Source organism: Pleurodeles waltl, chromosome 7, assembly GCF_031143425.1.
Source record: "Pleurodeles waltl isolate 20211129_DDA chromosome 7, aPleWal1.hap1.20221129, whole genome shotgun sequence".
NCBI lineage: Eukaryota > Metazoa > Chordata > Amphibia > Caudata > Salamandridae > Pleurodeles > Pleurodeles waltl.
In genome coordinates, this window is record NC_090446.1 from 1,273,836,454 (window position 1) to 1,273,858,426 (window position 21,973).

The following is a 21,973-nucleotide window of genomic DNA, read 5'->3' on the forward strand; positions in this document are numbered from 1 at the left end:
TACTGACCTGCCCAACTCCATCACTGCCTTGAGGGAGATTCTAACGGAATTCGAATGCATATCAGGATATTGAATCAATTGGGACAAGTGCGAAGCTCTACCACTTTCCCCAGTCACAGTGAGTGCCTCCATACAAGGTTTACCGATTAAATGGAAACACTCCCGACTAAAATATCTAGGAATTGACGTAAATACAGGGTTGGTCAATGTAGTGACAGACAATATAGACCCACTGATCAATGCCATGAAACGGGACTTTGAAAAATGGGGTCAGCTGAGCCTCTCCATGTGGGGCAGGGTACAAGCGGTGCGGATGGTAACCTTGCCGAGGTTCCTATATGTTCTAGGTATGCTCCCCTTACAGATCCCCTTACCTGTATTAAGAGAGATAGACCGCTGTATCCGCTCCTTTGCTTGGGGATCCATGCGCCCACGAATACCCAGAACCACCTTGATAGCCTGTCGGGAATGTGGTGGACTAAGCCTTCCCTCGATCGAACACTATTTTTATGCGTTACATCTTTCACAAATGGCCCTCCTACTCCTGACTGTAATAAATCCGCCGTTATGGTTGGATGTAGAACGAGCCCTTACAGGGGCCCCCTACGGCCTTCAGCTATTATACGATACGAGCCAAAAATGCCCTGACCCACCAATCCTATGATAGGAGCCATGAAGAAAACCTGGCAGCAGGTAAATCGGCTCCTTAAGATAGACCCCCACCTACATGACAGAGCTCCGCTATGGGGCAACAAAGGGTTCCAAATTGGAGGGAAAACTATTATCTGGAAGGACTGGGGTCAGCGAGGCGTCATGCGAGTGGACCAACTTATATCAGGGGAAACCTGGAAAACATTTAGGGACCTACAGGTGGAATTCAACCTCCCGGAATGCCACTCATGGCGCTACCTCCAACTCAGACATTGTCTTAAACAGAGACTAGGTGTCCTTCCCCGACAGCTCCCTCGCTCTCCTATATTACATTATCTAGAGACATGGGGGCAGATGAAAGGCGCGATATCGGGACTTCAGGCATTGCTGAATCGCCACCTCTTCTCACTCCCACTCCTGACTTCCCTCAAAAACAAATGGCAGACGCACCTACAAACTGAATATGACTTGGAGGATTGGACAGACCTGATCGAAGCTAGAGACCGCGGAGCACGCAAGGCTCGCCTTAAATTCTGCCTTTTTAAGACACTACATGATTGGTATTGGACCCCACAAAAATTACATATGGCAAGACTTCTCCCCCATGCAAACTGCTGGAGGTGCCCACACACGCACTGTGACTTACTCCATATCCTACACGATTGCGCAGCCGTACAACCTTTTTGGAGATCAGTGGAAAACACCCTCCGAGAAACTCTACCCCTCCCACCACTTCTCACCCCATCTCTCCTACTGCTACACGACATGGGAGAACTCCATAAGATCACATGAACTCAAAGTAGACTCCTACACACCGCACTAACAACGGCCAAATTATGCATCCTTAGACACTGGCGTGCACCGACCGTCCCCTCCCATAATGAATGGTTGACAGCAATGTACCAAGCAGCCACACATGAACGACTTATCTACAGTTTACAGGACAGAACGGAGGTGTTTCTCCAGACCTGGTCACCCTTCATCTCCTGACACTAGGACCGGATCACCCCTAAAGAACTCCACAAAAGACCACGTAGTGGGAACACACCATTCCTGATGCCATGCCCATGCAGGTACATCCGCCCATACCTAACACACCATCCCTCCTCTCCTGGACTCAGATGACCCCCCCCCCTGTAGAAAGGTAGAAAGTCACCCCGTATAACCTATGTTAAAGCCGCCGCTCACTATCCACTATTCATTGACCTTCTTGGCATAACCTATACCAATATTCATATCCCAATCCTTAGAAATATATTATTGATGTTCATATTGTAACATTTTGTAGCCTGGCCCTATTCTCTTTATACGGATGCAGCCACTATAATGACTTGCCTTTTGAATTCACACGATCCCCTCCCCTCAGTCACTATCTCTGCTAATATTAACATCATTATTATTACAATGATTATTATTGTTACTATCGTTGTCCCTTTCTTCTTCTTCTTCTGCCTATTAGACATCATGGACACTAATACAATTCATATATATGTCCTCTCTCCCCCTAGCCCTTCCATACCTTCTCTCTCTATTCTACATTTTCTATACTCTTTGATTCCTACCCAGACGCCTTATCCCCTCACCCGCCACCCCCCTTCCTTCTCCCATTTCCACGACCCACACTAATCACTGCTTTTCCTTATATCCCTCATTACACTCCTAATGGTCCCCCATTACCCTTGACCGTATCCCATCCTTATCACAAAACATTATGACTCATACTCTTTAAAGGACTAGCAGCATATCTCTGGGAGACTCAAGGAGATGGCAAATGGGACACCTGATTAGTATTGAACTCGACTGTTATTACAGTAGAATTGTATAACGAGGACATCATGGAGCGAATGGATCCTTGTTCTTTTGTTTTCTTCCTCTTCTTCTATAAGTTGGTTATACTGAATCGTTTAACGTACCTCTGATTGTATCTGCATTATTATAAGAAAAGGCCACAACTATGGCAAATGGCATAGCAATAGACAAGAGAGATATAAAACAATAATTTTACATGCATAATGCTTAAAGGAAACAGACGTGTATTGATAATGACTCACAGAATGTAAAATTGTACTTGTTGCCTTCCCTAAGAGAAAATATGATTAGAAACAGAAATGGCTTAGGTAAATAGACTGTTCACTATATACTGTGTAATATGATGCAATTAACAATAATAAAAAAAAAAAAATACAACACAAAAAAAAAAAACATTGCTTTGATTTTTATGTATTTATATTTACACAAGCAAGGGAAACTCTCTGGTGCTCAGGGACCAGGGGTCAAAGTATTTTATAAAGGGAACAATGGTCCCTCCTCAAGTGACGCTGCTCCCTTCTGGGTTTATTGGGATTCACCATGCCCTACATCACTATCATTACAAACAGCTGAATATACAATGGTGCCGATTTAACTAAATGGTTGCCTCTGGCAGTGTGGTTTTGTACTTCAGCATAATGGAGTGTGACTCTTGATCCAGTATATGCATGTGAAATTCGTACATGAGAAATTTAGGAGCTTACTTTGTTCCCATCAGTCATTGGGTTATGTAATTAGTGACCTCCTTATCGCAGGCATAATCCAATGTCCTGATGATGATCCCAGCATTGGACCAAAGGATTGAAACTTCGACTGTAGTACCGTGATTCTTTCATTGTATTTTCTATTAGGTTGATATGAGCATGGGCATTTGAGTATTGTGGCTTCTCCCATGAAATGCGATTTTTGTCACATGTGTAATGTTGGCGCACTCAACTCCTTGTTGTAAATATCAGTCTTTTTGTTTGTTTTGTTTTCCCACTGCAATGCCTTTAAAATTTCAATAAATGTACTCCATATATTTGGAAATTATGCAGAGGCTCCGTTGTGTTTCTATGTTTCATTAACTTACATACTTTCACGTGATGGACAGTTGTTCCTTTTATAAAAATAATATGTATTTATGGCACATTACACCAAGTAGACATCCAGGTGGCTCTACGAATCTCCATGGAATGTATACATTGAGCAATTAGAATAAAATAACATTACTAAGGAGTGAGCATTCCTTGAAACTGCAGCTCATCAATTTAAATACAGAAACAGTTCACAACAAGGCTACCAATTCATTAGATGTCTGCTGCACAGACAAGGGTGAAGCTTGTTAGTGTAGTAGTGTTCATCAGGCTGCCCACACCCACTATTGCCAAGCTATTCCCTATACCTGAGAAATGGCACTTTAGTAAACAACCATTCCAGGCACTTGTGACCATTTACTTAATATTTTCTTTAAACAGGGTACACAATCCTCAACAGTGACACTCTATTACGGGTTAAAGAAGAGGACCAGGAGCAGCGCAACGTGGAGCACAAAGATTCTGCTAAAACAGGCATGTCCACAGGTGAGGACATGATTGTTCAAAATTATCTTTGAAGTGAAAAAACAAGGTGGGTTCATATTCCAGTGAGAACAGTGGAGATGAATGTCATCAGGTAATGAGGAATATGGGCTAAGTGTTTCTATTTTTCATACTTCTCTGAGGCTACATCTTTATATTAGAAATTCCTGGATGGCTTTGGATACAGACAAATATCACCTAACTCCAATTTTGGTTAACCATAACCTGGATATATCTATTAAAACATTAATGAGACACTCTAGCCCAGAGGTCTCCAACTTTTTCTGTAATAAGAGCTACTTATGTTCAATGAAAATCATCCTGAGCGACTAATGTTAGTGATTTGATAGTGACCACCCTATCCAAGATTGTCGGCAGTGATCACATCAGTGTGTTGGACAGTGTTGCCTGCCATAAAGTAAAAAAGCACTATCAATTATCTACATGGGTAATACATAACAGCCATAACTGCAATCCCCGTGGCACCAGGTAAAAATATGAGTAATAAATCTCTTCAACTCAAATAATGGCTTCAAATTCATTTTGAAAGTGTAGCCATTTTCCTCCAAACATCAGCTTATGAGTTCTGAAGAAAAACATATTTTCACCTCAAATGCATGCATTTTTGGTATAGAAGTAATACTTCAACCAAGCAAAAGTGTCTGTATTAATTTGCAGGGCTTGCACACAGGAGAGCTGTTCACTGGTAGCTCGAGAGCTACTGTTAGCTCACAAGCTACTTGTTGGAGACACCTGCTCTAATCTGTATTCCGCCCCTTGTTCTCTATCTACCTTCTTAAATATGTTTTTGTGTCTCTGGTGTCTACTTTGTTAAATAAAAAAAAAGTCTATTGTACATACTTAGTGGGATTCTTTCTGGGCCGTTTCTTATGCATGTATCATAAGAAATATGAATGGATGATGGAGATGTGTCCGTTCGGCTGGGCAATTGGTATTTGGGAATGAGCAACAAATACCTGTGCCTTTTCAAAGTGAGATATAGGTTTACTTTTATGGCTTTTTTTGGCAATGACATCAACCTCTCTCCTCAACGTTACCAATTTCTACTACTGCCCATCAACAATTGACTGGTTGTGTCATCTATGGCTTGAGGCTGTGGCCCAAGGATCGCAGGACTCTATCCTTTATTTCACATTTGCTATGCTCATGTATCTTCTTGTATGTTGTAGGCTGCCGAGTTACTCCTGATATTTTATGTAGAGTTCGGCATCTTCCAGACAGTCCCTTCATGAGCCAGCACATCTATAGGGAAAGTGCCTCTGTTACCAAGACTATCACATGTGAGTAAAACTTTAATTTATTTCAGTCTTAATTATGAATTGCAATTTTCTTGATTCGGGATGGCTGCACTATTGTGATTTGCCTGAGGACTTGTTTTTGTGTCAGTTCATGCAGTTAGCTCTTATGAAGTGCTTGCATTGCAATGCATAACTGACTTTTTTATACCTAAATTATGCTCGCTCATCACACACTCACTTTTTAATATCATAGATATATTTTATACATATTACCATCAGCACCACCAACATTAGCATTACTGTTTGTATTATTACCATCATCACTGCCATTACCAGCACTTACCATCATTATCACCACCAACCACCGTCACTATTCCCACCAAAGTGTGTATATGTGCATGTGCACTCTATCAGTAATGAGCATTGGCAAATCCAATTAATTCAGTTAATATCAGAAGATATAAGCAAGACCCATTTGCTTGGCCAATATTGTATAAGTCTGTGAAAGGAAGGTCTCATAAAATTACTTTTAACTTACCCTCAAACAAACTTATATTGTCTTGGTGATGATCAAATAGGTGTGGCAGTTTAAAATTTAGATATCGCTTTTGTACCATCAGTAGGTGGTCAATTCAGTGCAGGGGTTTTCCCTCCCAAAAGGCTAATCCAATAATGAAACATGCCACCAAGTAGTTGAGAGTTTAACCTATTTTATGTATTAACTCCTACCTCACTAACCAGCTCCCCTTCACCAGAGGTATATTGTAGTAGTGATCAAAGAATGCTGTGGAATAAATCACACGGTGGTGTCATACTAGATGCAATAAAGTGGTACTAGGCTACACGAACTCTTGAGTATTTTTGTTTTGATATGAGATGGGTTAGCAGTAGGGTGGAGGGTGTATTAATGATTAGGTCAAAGACGGCATGGTTGGGGAAAGAAGGGTTGATGACAAGAGGGATGAAGGTAATGCACATATCTGGTCTAATGGGCTACTGTGTGTTTGACTTTTCATCCTTGGTGTGGTTTCCCTTAACATTTTGCCTCTGTTTCCCAGGTTGTTGATGTGTGCTGGAATCTGTTTTTGCTGTTTTTGTTGCTCTGGGCACTTTACCACTGCTAACCAGTGCTAAAGTGCAAGTGCTCCTATACACAATGTGTATGTAATTGGTTCATCCATAATTGGCATATTTGATTTACTAGTAAGTCCCTAGTACAGTGCGCTAGAGGTGCCCAGGGCCTGTAAATCAAATGCTACTAGTGGGCCTGTAGCACTGGTTGTGCCACCCACATTAGTAGCTCTGTAAACATGGCTCAGACCTGCCACTGCAATGTCTGTGTGTGCAGTTGTAACTGTAAATTCGACTTGGCAAGTGTACCCACTTGCCAGGCCTAAACCTTCCCTTTTCTTACATGTAAGACACCCCTAAGGTAGGCCCTAGGTAGCCCCAAGGGCAGGGTGCAGTGTATGGGTAAGGTAGGACATATAGTAATATGTTTTAAATGTCCTGACAGTCAAATACTGCTAAATTCATTTTTCTCTGTTGCAAGGCCTGTTCTTCTCATAGGTTAGCATGGGGGCTACCTTTGAATATGATTAAAGTGTAGATTCTCTTTGGGAGCGGATAGACATGTGGAGTTTTGGGTCTCTGAGCTCACAATTTAAAAATACATCTTTAGACTTTAGAACACTTCTGGAAACCAAGAGGAACCTGTGAATCGAGAAGAGCTGAAGAGCTTAGGAAGAAGATCTGCCCTGCCTGTGACTGTGCTTTGTGGAGCTATCCTGCAATTGTTGCTTCTGCCTGTGCTAGAGGACAAAGACTGGACTTTGTGTTGCCTTCCTTCTTGTGAAGAACTCTCCAAGTGCTTGATTTAGAGCTTGCCTCCTGTTGTTTGAACTGTCAGGGACAGCAAAGACTTCTCTCTGCCAGGACCTGGAGCGTCTGCTGAGACTCCTACTCTGCCAAGTGGTGCCCATCCAGTTCCTGGGACCCTAAAAGGAGAAGCTGGCAGCCCAAGAGTGAGAAATCCACACACTGACTGCCGTGTGGGGAAAAGATCGACGCAGCTCCGATCTACGGCTTTGCAGCTGAAAATCGGTGCTCGCCTGCAACGCAACTGGAAGATCGACGCCCGCGGCTGGAGAAATGAGACTCCGCATCGCTGACGGAGACTGGTGAGATTGCAAGGCCTGACGGGACCTGAGACTACGGACCGAATCGACGCATCACTCTCCTGCGGAGAGAAGAAACAACACATGCTGACTTGACTGAAAGAGAAACGACTCAAGGTCTCGCTCGTGTGTGACATCGACACATCGTAAGCCCTTCTTGACAGACACCCGCCCATGCAGGGTTATTTTTGACGCGCCCAAGGTACATTTTCACGCTAACAGTGTTAGCGTTGTGATTAAAATTACATGAAGACTCTTTTTGCATTTTTATTGATAACTTGACTTGGGTATTGTGGATTTTTGTAGTTTTGATCTTGTTTTGTTTAGACAAATAGTTTCTATTTTTCTAAACCTGTGTTGTGCCATTTTGGAGTGTTTTCATTGAGTTACTGTGTGTGTTGGTACAAATACTTTACACCTAGCACTCTGAAGTTAAGCCTACTGCTCGTGCCAAGCTACTAAAGGGGTGAGCGGGGGTTAGCTGAGGGTGATTCTCTTTTATCCTGACTATAGTGAGGGTCCTTGCTTAGACAGGGGGTAACCAGACTGCCAACCAAAGACCCCATTTCTAATACTATGTAAATGAGCTCAGAAAAAGAAAATACTTCTCATGGAGTGATCAGAGAGGTGTTGTGTGATAAGAACCTTCTATTAGTGTTTTCAAAGGTTTAAGTTTGGTACTAGAGAGCTGGAATCTTTGCCCTGGGCACAGGGTACTTACATGGTAAGAGACAAGTGAATTAAATAAAAAAATTCATAAGGATGGTTGGTCTTGTTACGAGAAAGTACAATGCTCTTTTAGTAATTTATGGCTTCTGTAAGTCAAAAAAGTACGTCAAGGGCCACAACTCTTAACTACAGGAATCTGTTGTGTACTTTACATGTACTATAGACAAAGCCTTAACACTTGTAACAATGTGTTTGTAAATTCTGGCCTATAAAGGGTAACAGATCCTGCAGCCTCAAAGTTGGACTTATAATGTGAAATTTATGAACGAAAATGTATAGGTCTTTTATAGAATTTGGTGAACTTAAATTGTCTATCACCATGACCCTATAAAATAATGTAATCATGTAGGGCCTTGTGAGGAGTCTTCTAAAGGAGCATTTATAAGGAATACTGAAATGCATTCATGAATTGCCATCACTCTTTAATTGAAAAATAAAACCATGAAAATGCACACCCATCCCCACGTCTCATTTCTCTCTTCACACCCTCAACCCATATCCCTTCCTTTGAGCTGCCTAAGTTTTTATAACGTGTTTTTTATTTATTTTTATAGGTGCCTTGCCAAGTGAAACGGCTCCAAAGAACCAAGGTCATCAGACGTTAGTTGATAGCCTCAACACCAGGCACATGCTACTCAAAAAGATCAAAGAGTATAGCTCCCAAGGGTCCGAAAAGGGGTCATTTTTGGAAAATCAAAACAGGGCACAAAAGGTGGAGCCTCGTCGCATTGGACTCAAACCAGCTATTTCCACTCCATTCAAACCAACCTACTTTCCCTCCAAAGCACAACATAAACCTCAAGTTCCGGAAAAGCAGTTTCAGTGCACCTTGTGCGAAAAAAGTTTTACTACAAATACATTCCTGGACGTACACTTACGAACACACACTGGTGAGCTGTCATACCCATGCAATGCATGTGACCGGAGCTTCATCAGCCGTGCCAATCTTAGCCGCCATCAAATATCACACAGAGGAGACCGCCCCTATAAGTGCCCAGTTTGTGAGAAGAGCTTTGTCATCTGCTCGAAATTGAAAATACACTTGAGGAACCACACAGGGGAGAGACCTTACCAGTGTACTGAATGTGAAAAAACCTTCACATCACACACCTATCTCACCCTTCACCAAAAAACCCATGCTCAGGAGCGATCATACCAATGTAACCAGTGCCAGAAGAGCTTTCTCAATAATTCGAGATTAATAGTGCACCAGAGAACGCACACTGGGGAAAGGCCCTATAAGTGCTCAGAGTGTGATAAGCGATTCAGTGACAACAAAAGTCTTAAACTCCACCATAGAAGTCACACAGGTGAGAGGCCTTATCGATGCAAGCTGTGTGGGAAGGGCTTTAGCAGCTGCTCAAACCTTGTCAGACACCAGAAAACACATGCGCGCCTCAGACCCTACATATGCACAGAGTGCGGGAAATGCTACAATAAGCGTATTGAACTTAACCAACACATGCAGACACACGTGGCTGAGCGACAACACCACAACATTTGGTACAAAGAGCAATACCAGGATGGCATGGCCTTTGCTAAGCATAAAATGATTCATAGTTCGGAAAACAGCCCAATCATAGAAGTGATTGTGGTTTAACTACTGAGGAGAATGAAATCATGTAAAACGTCTTAGACATAAGCCCCAACTAGCAGAGCCTGTAGTACGAAATCAGTTTTGGTCTGGAGGAGTTTCGAAGTACGTGCTAGGTCCACTACGCCGTCGTCCTTTTATTGCCAGAAGATACCTTTTCTAACTAATATCTTGATAAAGCTGAATGGAATACCGGACAAATCTAAAATAACATTCATGTGAGGATGTGCTTCATAGAAAGAAATCCAAAAACTGTACACAGATTTTGCTGTTGCCCTGTTGTCAGCGGACTTGTTTTGAAGGCCCCAAGAGGCCAGTACAGATTTGTTAATTGAATATTATGACTGAGGATTTTTTTTTTAAATCTGTATTGAAGCTAGCTTTTTGAGAATATATTAAAGATGAAGAGTTAAAGTCATTAACCCAAGTTGGGTTGCAGACATCAAAAAAAAAAAATCAAGCACTAAAATTAACCCAAATTGTTACTTCTACTTCTGAAACCTTATGTTGAAGTTGACCTCTCGGACACCAAAACATTTATCTCGTAGTGTCACATGCCACTGGAACAATGGCAACAGCCTGTAAAAGAATGTTTCAAAAGAGAAAGTAAATCTGTAGGAAAGCTGTTGAAATACTTCTCTGATCCCTTATCTGGTAAAACATGAAGCGGTGCAAGAGCATTGTATGGCCATCTGTGAAAATCGAGGTATAGGTTACAATAAGTAACATCCCCCATTCCTTTACTTCTGTTCTTGTTCTTTTAATCAGACTAGGAGGGTGAAAATTAGGAAATAATACACAAAAGGGGCGCCCAACCTGAAAAGCAAGTTGTACTGTGTTGAAATTAGACACTCAGTTCTGTTCAAGGCTGCTATCAAGCATCCATAGTAACCAAAACTAGTCCAGCCAGTGGAGCTTATTGTCACACAATAAACCTGGTGCATGTAGACTTTCTTCTCTATCTTGTCTCACATTCCAAATGACATGTTTTTAGGGGCAGACTACAAACTTTGATTTTCATATATGATGTTTATTCTTTAACTTTGGAGCATAATACATTTGTTTTATTATTTTTGGTGTCTTGTGCTGTATTGGGCTGCAAGTTAAAAACAATAAACCATCAAAGCCCTCTGGCTACAAGTAGGCTCCATGTACATTAAAGTATTAGCACTACGGCAGAGACACAGTGTTGTGGTTTGAGTTAAGTGAATTGTTTGTTGTTGGGGTTTGAGAGATTATCACAAGGCAACTTATTATAGGCACCCTCCAGTGTTAAAGGCCTGAGCCGAAGGGAGCAGGCCTTTAATGGCCAGTATAACTTGGTTAGGCGAGCTATAAGGCTATTAGTACATTCCACCCCAAAAGGCAGAATGTTTTAATTAGAACAATGGCCTCATGGAGCCTGAGAGGGTTGAAATCCTCTCGGGCTCCGTGAGGTCTTAGTTTACAGCAACATCTGTGAAAGCCAAACATTGGAATGTTGATGCTTCAGGCTTTTACCAGCCATTAGAAGCCAGGAGCTACTCCATTTCCTTTAATGGAGCATTCAACATTCCAATGTTGTAATAGGGAATATTATTTGTCGTCTTGCTGTAAGGTAATTGCCAGTCCTTGGTTTCTGTCCACTTTATCATATTGGAAAACTCTAAAAAGGAAGCAAGGAAAGCTCAGATATATGATCTGATATTTCACAACTTCTATTGTGGGGTCTTAGAATTGTTACTGCAAGATGGTTTGAATGTTGTCATCTGTTATGACCTCTCCTGTAATATCTGGTTTCTTAATGTGAGATCTCATCTGTTTTTCTTTTTTAATAAAATACTGATAATTGAATTGTTAGTCATTTTTTTGTGCTATAGATCTTAATGTTTGTTACTTGCCCTGATTTTTTGTTGGACTAACCAACTTTTAACACATGTGTTCTGATTTCCTTTAAAATGTAGATATTGTACATCTCAGACTTTTAGGCCCTCTTCATAATATAAAGCACGCTTACTTTAGGATCTTTGGATAAAGCTTGAAAAGGCAGTGGTTGTAGATTTCAAAGAAAAGTAAACTACAGTTACCAGAACCATGGGACAAATTATTTGCAATAATAAAGCATAGACATAGTGGTCCTTTGAAGTAAATATGTTGTTTTATTACCAATGCAATTACAAGTAGCAGCAACTAGTACCATTAACCCTTGCACCATTAACATTTGTAATTGAAGTGTCTACTACCCATATCATTGTATATTTTTTAATGTTGATAAATTTAATAGAGATATATCAGTGTATTGTGTTTGCTTTTCAGGGTGACAACATAGTTTCCTATGTCATTAAATCTATGACTAGCAACACAAAAGGATGATGGATGGAGTGCTGAAACTTTTCAAACACTCACCCCTAGTCACAGATCTGGGTTTAATCCGTCATTCGTTTGCGCACCATGCCACTCCAGTTTGGACCCAGCCATATGCAAATCATTCTTGACCCTGTTCCCCATGGCAACAGTCCAGCCCGAACTGCCAGGCCAGGTCCTCCCTGGACCCAAAACAAGCATGCTGGGACTGGTTTCAGGGTATCACACTTCATCAGCCAGTATAGCTTCGATCCATTGGCACAGTGAGCACGGGATCCGCATCTGGGCATACCCTTCGCACTTAAGGTAGTGACCACAAGAGAGCTTATCACATTTTTTCAAAGCACTCTGAGCTCTTCAGCTGGAGTGCAGGACCCTGTTTGGTGGGTTCTATGGCGCTTCACTTTGTGGCCAGAAAAATGTTAAAAGAGAGACACAATTTTTTTTTTAAATGAGGCTTTATTAAAATAGTGATAATTACTTTTATTAAACATTGTGATGTTTGAATGTATATAATATACATTTAATTACAATTATTGCTGATAGGTCAACTTTGAAAATGTCATTATCCTGATTGTTTGATAAAGCCAATAGGTCCACTCTTCATGTTTTGATGTTCTGACTCTTAGATAATGTTGGTAGGTGTGCCTTAATTAAAATGACACCCTTTATATTGTTACATCACGTAGTCAACCATGCATGGCTGTGGATGTTTGGCACCCAATGTGGGGTTTGGCTGCAGGACATAGCTGCAGGCCAGAGGCCTACACCCAATATCACGCTTCACACTGCCAAAGTCCATGTGCCGCAGGGATTTAGGCACAGGGCCTGGCTGCATGCACAACGTGTGCCCATTCTCTTGCCACGCATGGGCAAAAGATGCACCCTGCTGGTGGGTAGGGCACCCACTGGATGGTGTGCGCTAGCTGGGGGGAAGGGGTTGGGTCCAGCTCCCGATATATAAATATTTGTTCATGGCATGTATGGCTGTAGATACACATGCTTTGCATAAGCTTGGCATCTAGTGTTGGTTCCGGAGTGGTCCAACTTGTTCTTCTTTGAAGAAGCTTTTTGAGTCACGTGATCGAGTGACTCTTTCTCTTTGTGATGCTGCGCATGGGCATCAAGTCCTTTGTCAAATGTGTTTTTTTTGTCCGCAGTCGGGTTTAACGTGTGTTTCTCTCGCTCTGAATTCTTGGCTTGATCCAGTCCAAAACGGCTTTCTCTCCGTATTCCTTTCAGCGATGGTATTGTTTCAATTTTGTTTTCTCTCACAGCCTATCCGCGGTTCAAATTTTAATTCCAGAACAGACTCACTGCCCTTCGGGGCGTCCGCACCCCTTCTAAGGCCTACATCCTCCATGTAACATCTGGCTATTCAGACCTGATGGAACAGACTCCATTTCGCTTTAGCCCTTGATGCCATTCAAAATTCCCCCATACTTATCAACATCGGGTATGTAATTTGTGTCTCTCCCCTGAACATAACTGGCAAATCTGCAAGGCTTGTCAATCCTTTCAGTCAAAGGAAACTCTTAGAAACAGAAGTGCTTGTCGACTGGAAATGGCATCTCGGACTCCAGACATCTGGGGGGAGTAGAACGTCCAAGAGGAGCTGGATCAAGAAGAGTCCTTCTCTATCCAAGACTCCGACATCCAGTCGAGAGCCAGCTGTTGCAGTTGGCACAGACCATGAGTACAAAGGTCCCTACAAAGACTGTACAAACTACATCGAAAGAGGTCATCAGTCATCCACTGCCTCCCGGCCATGGTCAGAACCAAGAAACCGATTCGGGTGCCCCACCCTTCAGCTCAGCACCAAAAAAAGCCAAGATTAAATCTTCGGCATCGACCTCAGGCTCTGGTGGCAGCACTTCGGCATCGAAACAAACAGTTGCACACGGTGCTTCGGTACCTGCTGTTTCCATACCACCAAAAAGGGGGCCTCCTCTATTTCGGTGCTGACACCATCGCACCAACCAAAGACTTCAAGGCTGAAAATGTCAAAAAAGACTGCCTCAGGGTTAGTCTTTGAGCCCTACGTTTTTCAATCTTTGTCCGCCCTCCTTCTAACATTATTGACTCATTTGGCTTTAATATGTTATTGTACACTGACAATACTCAGCTGATTGTTTCATTATCCTCTGACACTTACTACACCTCTATAATGTTAAATAACTGTTTAGAGAAAGTCTCCAGGTGAAGGGCAGCCAGCTGTTTGAAACTTAACTGAGACAAAACAGAGGTTATGATAGTGGGTAATAACCCCTCACTCTGGAACTTAATCAGCTTAATCATCCGTCCCCAGAATTAGAAGTGAAAAGTCTTGGCTTTATCAGTCAGCTTACTGTGTCATCTCAAGTACAGAGGATGGCTGGCAGCTGTTTTAGTTTGCTGCGAGCTCTGAGAAATACCCTGAAGTGGCTGCCGGTAGCTGTTTGAATAATAGTGATTTAGAGATTGGTTCTCTCCCATCTTGAACATAGTAATTATCTATGTCTGGGAAGTCCACAATGTGTTACTGCAAGATTGCAAGTAATTCAGATCGCAGCTGCACAACTTTTGATGTCCCTAAAATGTAATCAGCACGCCAAGAGCTTAAAGCTTTGCACTGGCTTCAGTCCACTGCAGAATACAGTTTAAGGCTTTGTGCTTTGTGCACCAAGCCAAAAATAGCCTTGGTCCATCGATTTTGCAACAGTTGATCACTCCCTATCAATTTAACGGAGATCTCAGGTCCAACGGACTCAAACTCTAAGTAGTTCCTAGAATCAGAAGAACTCAAGGGGGCGGTCAGTCAAATTGATTTTTTTTTCTTTTTCAAGTATGTGGTGTAGCTGGATGTTTTTTTGGATCTGATAATCATAGTAGCGCTGGGATTCCCTTTGGGTAGCCATGCGCTTTATAAAATAAATAAATAAATGGATTCTCGGCAGCGCTGACTTCATATTCAGGAGGAACAGGTCCTATTGTGGTATTACTCCTGTTCCTTTAAAGATAAAATTAACTTTTCAGGAGGCGCCTAATACCTCTCTGCCTCCAAAAAGGCCTCCAAAGATAAGGCTCCGTCCTTTCCTTAGCCTTCTCCTCAAGTCTCTCCCCCTCCTCCTTCTCCAGCTCCTTCTCCTTCACCTACACCTCCACTTCCCTAAGGATTTACATCAAGCAATTCACCTTCATATGGGTCTCATGACTTGGGGGGACACATAAGATGGCCCAGATCCTTGGGATGTATATAATCTGGATCCAATAACACCCAATAATCCGGATCTCTACCTAGCTAGACCATCTCCACCTGAGGTCATAGCTAGGGCAGCAGCCTTCCATAATGTACCACCGTACACTGACCCGGTCGAGCAAAACTTTCTATGTGATACTCTTGCCACAATGCATAAAGAAAGTAAGTTCCTTCCCATGCTTCCAGGCATGTTTCGGCATGCTGATGAGATCCTTAAGGAGCCAGTAAGAGCACGCATTATCACTTCCCAAGTTGATAAAAAAATATAAGCCTGCACCAACAGACCCTTTGTGTATAAGGGCTCAAATTCCTACAGATTCAATTGTCACATCAACTGCACGTAAAACAGCAAATAGTCAGTCTACAGGAGACACTCACACTCCTGACAAGGAAAGTAAGAAATTAGATGCAACAGGCAGTCGCAGCTCAGGCAACCACTGGCATATTGCTAACGTGCAGGTGTTGCTAGCACGCTATGAAAGGGTTCATGGGGATGCAATGGAAGATCTCCTTCTGTATCACCCTGAGGAGCATTGTAAAAAGGGTTGCGAAAAGTGTTGCAGAAGGACAAGATATTACGAATAATTCTATTTTTTGTGCGCTGGATGCTGCTGATACTGCTGCACGCAGCATTAATACTAGCTTCATTATAAGAAGACATGCTTGGCTTGGGTGTTCAGGGTTTAAGCCAGAGGTACAACAGGCAGTGTTAAAATGCCTTTTGATAAAGAGCACCTTTTTTGCCCACAAGTGGATATCACACTAGAAAAATTAAAAACGATAATGAAACTGCCAAAGCTATGGGGGAACTGCAAGCCCACTGCACAACGTGGTACTTTTCATCGCCCAGGATTCACAAGAGGGTTTTAGGTCATCCTTTACAGACCAGTCTTCCACACAAGCCAAGGACACCTCTCAGTCCTACACCAGAGATTTGTATAGAGGTTCCTATAGAAGGTACAATAACAAAGGTAGAAGAAGACCACTTCTAGAGGCTCCACCTCCACTGTCAGACAATGACTACCTCCACCTTCCACCACCTCACACCACTTCTGTAGGGGGAAGACTTCAACATTTTTACCCACAGTAGTCAGACAGCACCATCGTCCAGTGTGTTCTTTCAGTTATCCAAATTGGCAATTGTCTGGAGCTCATTTCCACTCCCCCCAAACATACCCCCTCACCTTCCACTGTTCTCAAGGAAGAAGTGTGCAATCCTTTCTCCTTAAAGGGGCCATAGAGCCAGTTCCATTAATACATCAAGGTTCTGAACTATAATCCCTGTACTTTCTTATACCCTAAAAGAATGGTTCATGCAGGCCAATTCTAGATCTCAGGTTGTTAAACCACTACATTCTATCAGAGCATTTTCATATGGTCACTCTTCAGGATGTCATTCCCATTCTCCAACAATGCGACTTTATGACAGCACTAGATCTAAAGATCACTATCTTCACATTCCCATCCATCCAGCATACCGCAAAAACCTCAGATTTGTGGTTGCAGGAAAACATTACCAGTCCAAGGTCTTACCTTTTGGGGTCACAACCGCCCCCAGAGTATTCACCAAGTATCTCGCAATAGTTGCTACACACCTCAGGCAACAACACATTCAGGTCTTCCCCTACTTGGACGACTGACTCATCAAATCCAGCATGTTACAACAATGTCAACATCATACTCAACTCACAGTCAATCTCCTAAACACTCTGGGATTCACAATAAATTATCTCAAATCCCATCTCCAGCCGCTTCAGATACAGCCTTATCTACGAGCGGTACTCAATACACAATTGAGGCTAGCTTTTCACATATTGATTTCTCAGTTAAGAGAACCACTCATACACAGTGAGGACTCAATTGTATCTGCTAGGGATGATGGCACCCTGTATTGCCACTGTACCTCATGCCAGACTTCACACATGTCCCCTTCAATAGTGTCTCGCTCTTCAGTGGTCTCAGGCACAGGGTCAACTCGAAGATCTAGTGTTGATGGACTACCAGGCTCACTGATCTCTGCAGTGGTGGAACACCACCAACCTTATGAAAGGGTGGCCATTTTTGGACCTTCTACCTCAGATAATTCTCACAACAGACGTATCACAGACAGGTTAGGGAGCGCATCTCCACAACCTCACAGTGCAAGATATATAGGATATCACCCACCAGTCCTTACACATCTACCTGGAACTGCAGGCAGTCTTCCTAGCAATGAAGGCATTCCTCCCACAATTGCAAAGCAAAGTTGTGCTAGTACGTACAGACAACATGCCTGCTGTGTATTATCTTCAAAAACAGGGGTGGACACGGTCATCTCAGCTGTCCCATCTTTCATAGACAATATGGAAATGTGCACATCATCACCACATTCAGATACCGGCACAGTATCTCCCAGGAACTGACAATTTGCAGACCTGCTCAGCAGGATACAACAACAAGCCCACGAATGGGAACTCCACCCGCAAGTCCTTCAGCAGTACTTTCTAAAGTGGGGAACACCTCAAATAGACCTATTTGCCTCTCCTCAAAACACAAAATGTCAAAACTTTTCATCCAGGTACCCTCACCATCAGTCCAGAGGCAATGCTCTATGGATGAGCTGGTCAGGGATATTTGGTTAAGCTGTTCTGCACTCACACTCGTTCCTTTTCCAGTTCGGAAACTCAGAAAATCTCCTCTCACCATGATACTTGTAGCTTCTACATAGGCACGCCAACCATGGTTCACAACATTTTCTGATCTCTCACTAGTTCCACACCAGAAGCTCCCCAGCAGGCTGGACCTTTTAACACAGAATCAAGGGCAAATAAGACATCCAGACCCACGTCACTCAACTTAGCAATATGGCTCCTAAGGTCCTAGACTTTGGATATTTACAACTACCGCAGGAATGTATGGACATTCTTGAAGAACCATGTAGACCCACAACTAGACAATGTTACGCACCAAAGTGGAACTGCTTTGTCTGTTACTAGCCATCAAAAAACATTGACCCTCTTAAGCCAAGGGTTCAAGCCATTGTTACTTATTGCATTTACAAAAATCTAATTTAGGCTTTCTTATCTATTCAACTTCATTTAGCAGCTGTAGCTGCATATCTTAAAAACAGACAGCATATTTCTTTAGAGTTTCAGTCATTAAAACATTTGTGGAAGGACTTAAAAAAATCATTCCCCCAAGGTTACCTCAGGTACCATCCTGGAACCTTAACTTTGTCCTCACAAGTCTCATGGATTCCCTTTTTGAGCTACTGCATGCATGCCCCTTGCAATTCTTATCTTGGAAGGCAGCTTTTCTGGTGGCTATCACTTCCCTTAGACGTGTGAGTGAGCTCCTGGCTTTAACCATGGAAGAACCATTCTTCCAGATTCATAAAGATAAGGTAGTTCTTCCAACTAACCCTAAATTCCTTCCAATAGTAGTTTCACAATTTCATATCAATCATTCAGTAGAACCACCAGTTGTCTTTCCACAACCTGATTCTGTAGTGGAAAGAGCTCTATAAACCCTTGATGTGAAAAGGGCTCTAATGAATTATATAGATAGAACCAAACATTACAGAAAAAGTAAAGAACTGTTTGTGGTCTTTTCAATACCCCAAAAAAGGAAACCATATATCAAAAACTGGTATAGCTAGATGGATAGTCAAGTGTATTAAAATTTGCTATGCTAAAGCAAAACAACACTTACCTGTGACACCTAGAACACACTCTGCTAGGAAAAAGGGTGCTTCGATGGCATGTATAGGTAACATACCTATAGCATACATTTGTAAAGCAGCTACATGGCCTAAGCCACATACCTTTACGAAACACTATTGTGTAGATGTACTAGGACATCAACAAGACAATGTTGGGCAAGCATTGTTTGAACACTTTTCCAAACAGTTGCAACTCCTGCACGCTAGCCACAGCTTTATGGAGGCACTGCTTTACACTCTAGCAAAACATGTGTATCTACAGCCACACATGCCATCAAACGGAAAATGTTACTTACCAGTAGACATCTGTTTGTAGCATGTAGTGCTGTAGATTCACATGCATCCTCCCTCCTTCCCGGATGACTGTGGACATTGGAATTATGTTAACATGTAAATATTGCACATATGTAGATATGTTGCATGGACATCTCTTTCTCTCTTACTCCCTTCACACTACTTAACTCTTCCACCTGTGGACAAAAAATCTAACAAAGGACTTGATGCCCATGCGCATTATCACCGAGGGGAGGAGTCACTCGATCCAGTGACTTGAAAAGCTTCTTCGTAGGAAATTAAGTTGTACCACTCTGGACCCAACATTGGATGTGATCTTATGCAAAGCAAGTGAATCTACAGCACCACATGCCAGGAACAGATGCCTACTGGTAAGTAACATTTTCCATATATATGTGTGTGTGTGTATGTGTATTCACTTAAAAAAACAATGGTTGCATCAATGCTATAGTTAGGTTCTGGGTTTACTCGCACAAAATCAGGGGAATTCAGCAGTCAGAAGTTATAGTAGGTTATTTCAAGCAACTATAACTCGCAGCCTAGGTAACTAACTCGCACCATGGCCAGACCCTGTGGCCAAGCCCCTACAACCACTCAATCCCGCTTGTGCGTGGCTGAGGTCCGCAGGGCCTGGCCTGCGGCCAGTTCCTCCAGCCAACCACCCCCAACCCCATGCTGCTCATGGCCTTTGGCTGTACATAGCAGGCGTTGGCCGCATGGCCGGTCTCTCTGAGAATAGGTGTGAGAAGGTGTCTCTGGGTGTGAGAGTGTCTGATTGTGCACCAATGGATGAAAGATGCATTTACCTCCACAAACATTTCAGATAATTTTTCAATATGGAATAGCAGAGTAAACACACTTGCTTTGCCTTCACCATGCCCAGGAGTTAGGATAATTTGTTCATTCCAGAAGTGGAGCTTCAACTGGGGCACCTGCTACGTTTATATTTGTAAGTGCTTCAGTTGAGGTTTAATTTCTATGAAATGAGCATCATGGCCAGAATGGAAGCTCACCTGCTCGTTTAGCCAACAAGAGTCCACAGTCTTGCACAAAATGTCTATCCAGATGGAGTGCCTCCACTGGTTAGGTAGTAAGTGCTACCTTGTTAGTTTAATGGGCAGTGTGGGGGAGTGAGACTGTGCGCCCCTCCCCCCTTTCCTGGCTGATTTTGGTCCTGGGGACCCCATCCCCCGGGACCCGCTTTTAATCTAAACAGCCCCAGGGAGGTGGCGGTCTCTGGGGTAAGTAGGGGGTTGCAGGACCCCCACCTTATATAAATAAGGTGTTTTTGCCCCTGGGAGGTGGTGGTCCCCAGTGCACGGGGCCATGCGACCCCCTTCTATCTATATAAATTAAGCTCTGGGGAGGTGACGGTCCCCGAGGCATAAATAAGCCCTAAAGATGGGGGGAGGGGGGGGGGGCTTGCACCACCCTCCTTTATTGTTAACATGCCCCTGGGACCTTGCCCACCCATGGGCTTTATTGAAAGAAGTACAGGAGACCTTCTTACTTCTGGAACCCCAGAACCAGAGCAAGGGGTCAGGGTGTCCCTACTCTGGCCCCCTTTTTTATGTTTTTTTTCTGGGACTTGGTAGAAGCAGAGTCCCAAGATGGCTGCCAACACTTCCTTGTTCAAGTGTTGGCTGCTGATTGGACCTCAGCACGAGATCGGGAGGGTTCACAAAGCCTTCACGTTCCTATATATACAAATTTGGTTTCTTTAATATTTCAAAAACTACTGAACTGATTTACCCCAAACAACAAAAAGAGCTCTTTCTGGACCAAGAGCTAGCTTTCTGCAAAATTTGGTGTAATTCAGTCCTATGTTTCTGCCTCACTTCCTGTCCAAAGTCCCTGTGGAAATTAACATGGAGAAAACATGTTTCCCTCCCCCGCACTTTTTCTTGGCCCCCGCTTGATGGATCAACCTGAAACTTTCCAAACAGCAGCTGAAGTGAGCGTCATGTTTTTAGAAAAGTTTAGGAAGATTCATCAACTGGCGCCACTTTCTATAGAAACTAGGTCCTACCTAGTGGTGACCGCCAATAAACACTTTTCACGACCAAGGAAAATACTACACTCCAGGAGCACTTCCAGTTGGTTTATTTCATATTGAAGCCGTAAAGAAAGTTTAGCACACTTCAGCTCCCATACGAGCCTTGATCATAACAACAGCACCATTTTGAAATGGGAAACAGTTGGGACCATACTGCCTTACACTCCAGCACGCAGTTTGCTCCTTTGAATGATGGTAAATGCAGTACAAATTAATGCTTACTTCTTCTGTAGTCTGTAGTTTCACCTTAGTGGGTGCAGCTAGTGCTGTATGTCTCTAGACATGTGTTTCTGGGTTTAGCCCTTCAGTAGAGAGCAGCAGGTTTTTTTCTGGGGTTGCTGGAAATGCTAACAAAAGCCTCTCAGGTCTCAGTGCCACTCACTGTAACACAGGTGCATCAACCAAAGCTCGTCAGCTTGCTGACTCAAGGCAGCCTTTTTAAACAGGAAACATTTGGGAACACACTGCCTCCAGCATGCAGTTTGCCCCATTGAATTATGGTAAATGCAGAGTAAATGTATGCTTACTTCATCTGTAGGCTGTAGTTTTTCACCTTAGTGGGCG

The 21,973-nt window shown here is 42.8% G+C and overlaps 1 protein-coding gene across 2 annotated transcripts in view; it reads left to right on the forward strand.

Moving 5' to 3' along the window:
* Positions 1-11,611, forward strand: part of LOC138246165 (zinc finger protein 1 homolog) — a 70,689-nt gene extending 59,078 nt beyond the window's left edge. For both annotated transcript variants that reach the window (XM_069200477.1, XM_069200478.1), the window contains 3 exons: positions 3,918-4,022; positions 5,210-5,320; positions 8,739-11,611. In XM_069200477.1, coding sequence (XP_069056578.1) covers positions 3,918-4,022; positions 5,210-5,320; positions 8,739-9,784 — 1,262 coding nt within the window. In that variant the 3' untranslated portion in view covers positions 9,785-11,611. The remainder of the gene's footprint in view (positions 1-3,917; positions 4,023-5,209; positions 5,321-8,738) is intronic.
* Positions 11,612-21,973: the final 10,362 nt, after the last annotated feature.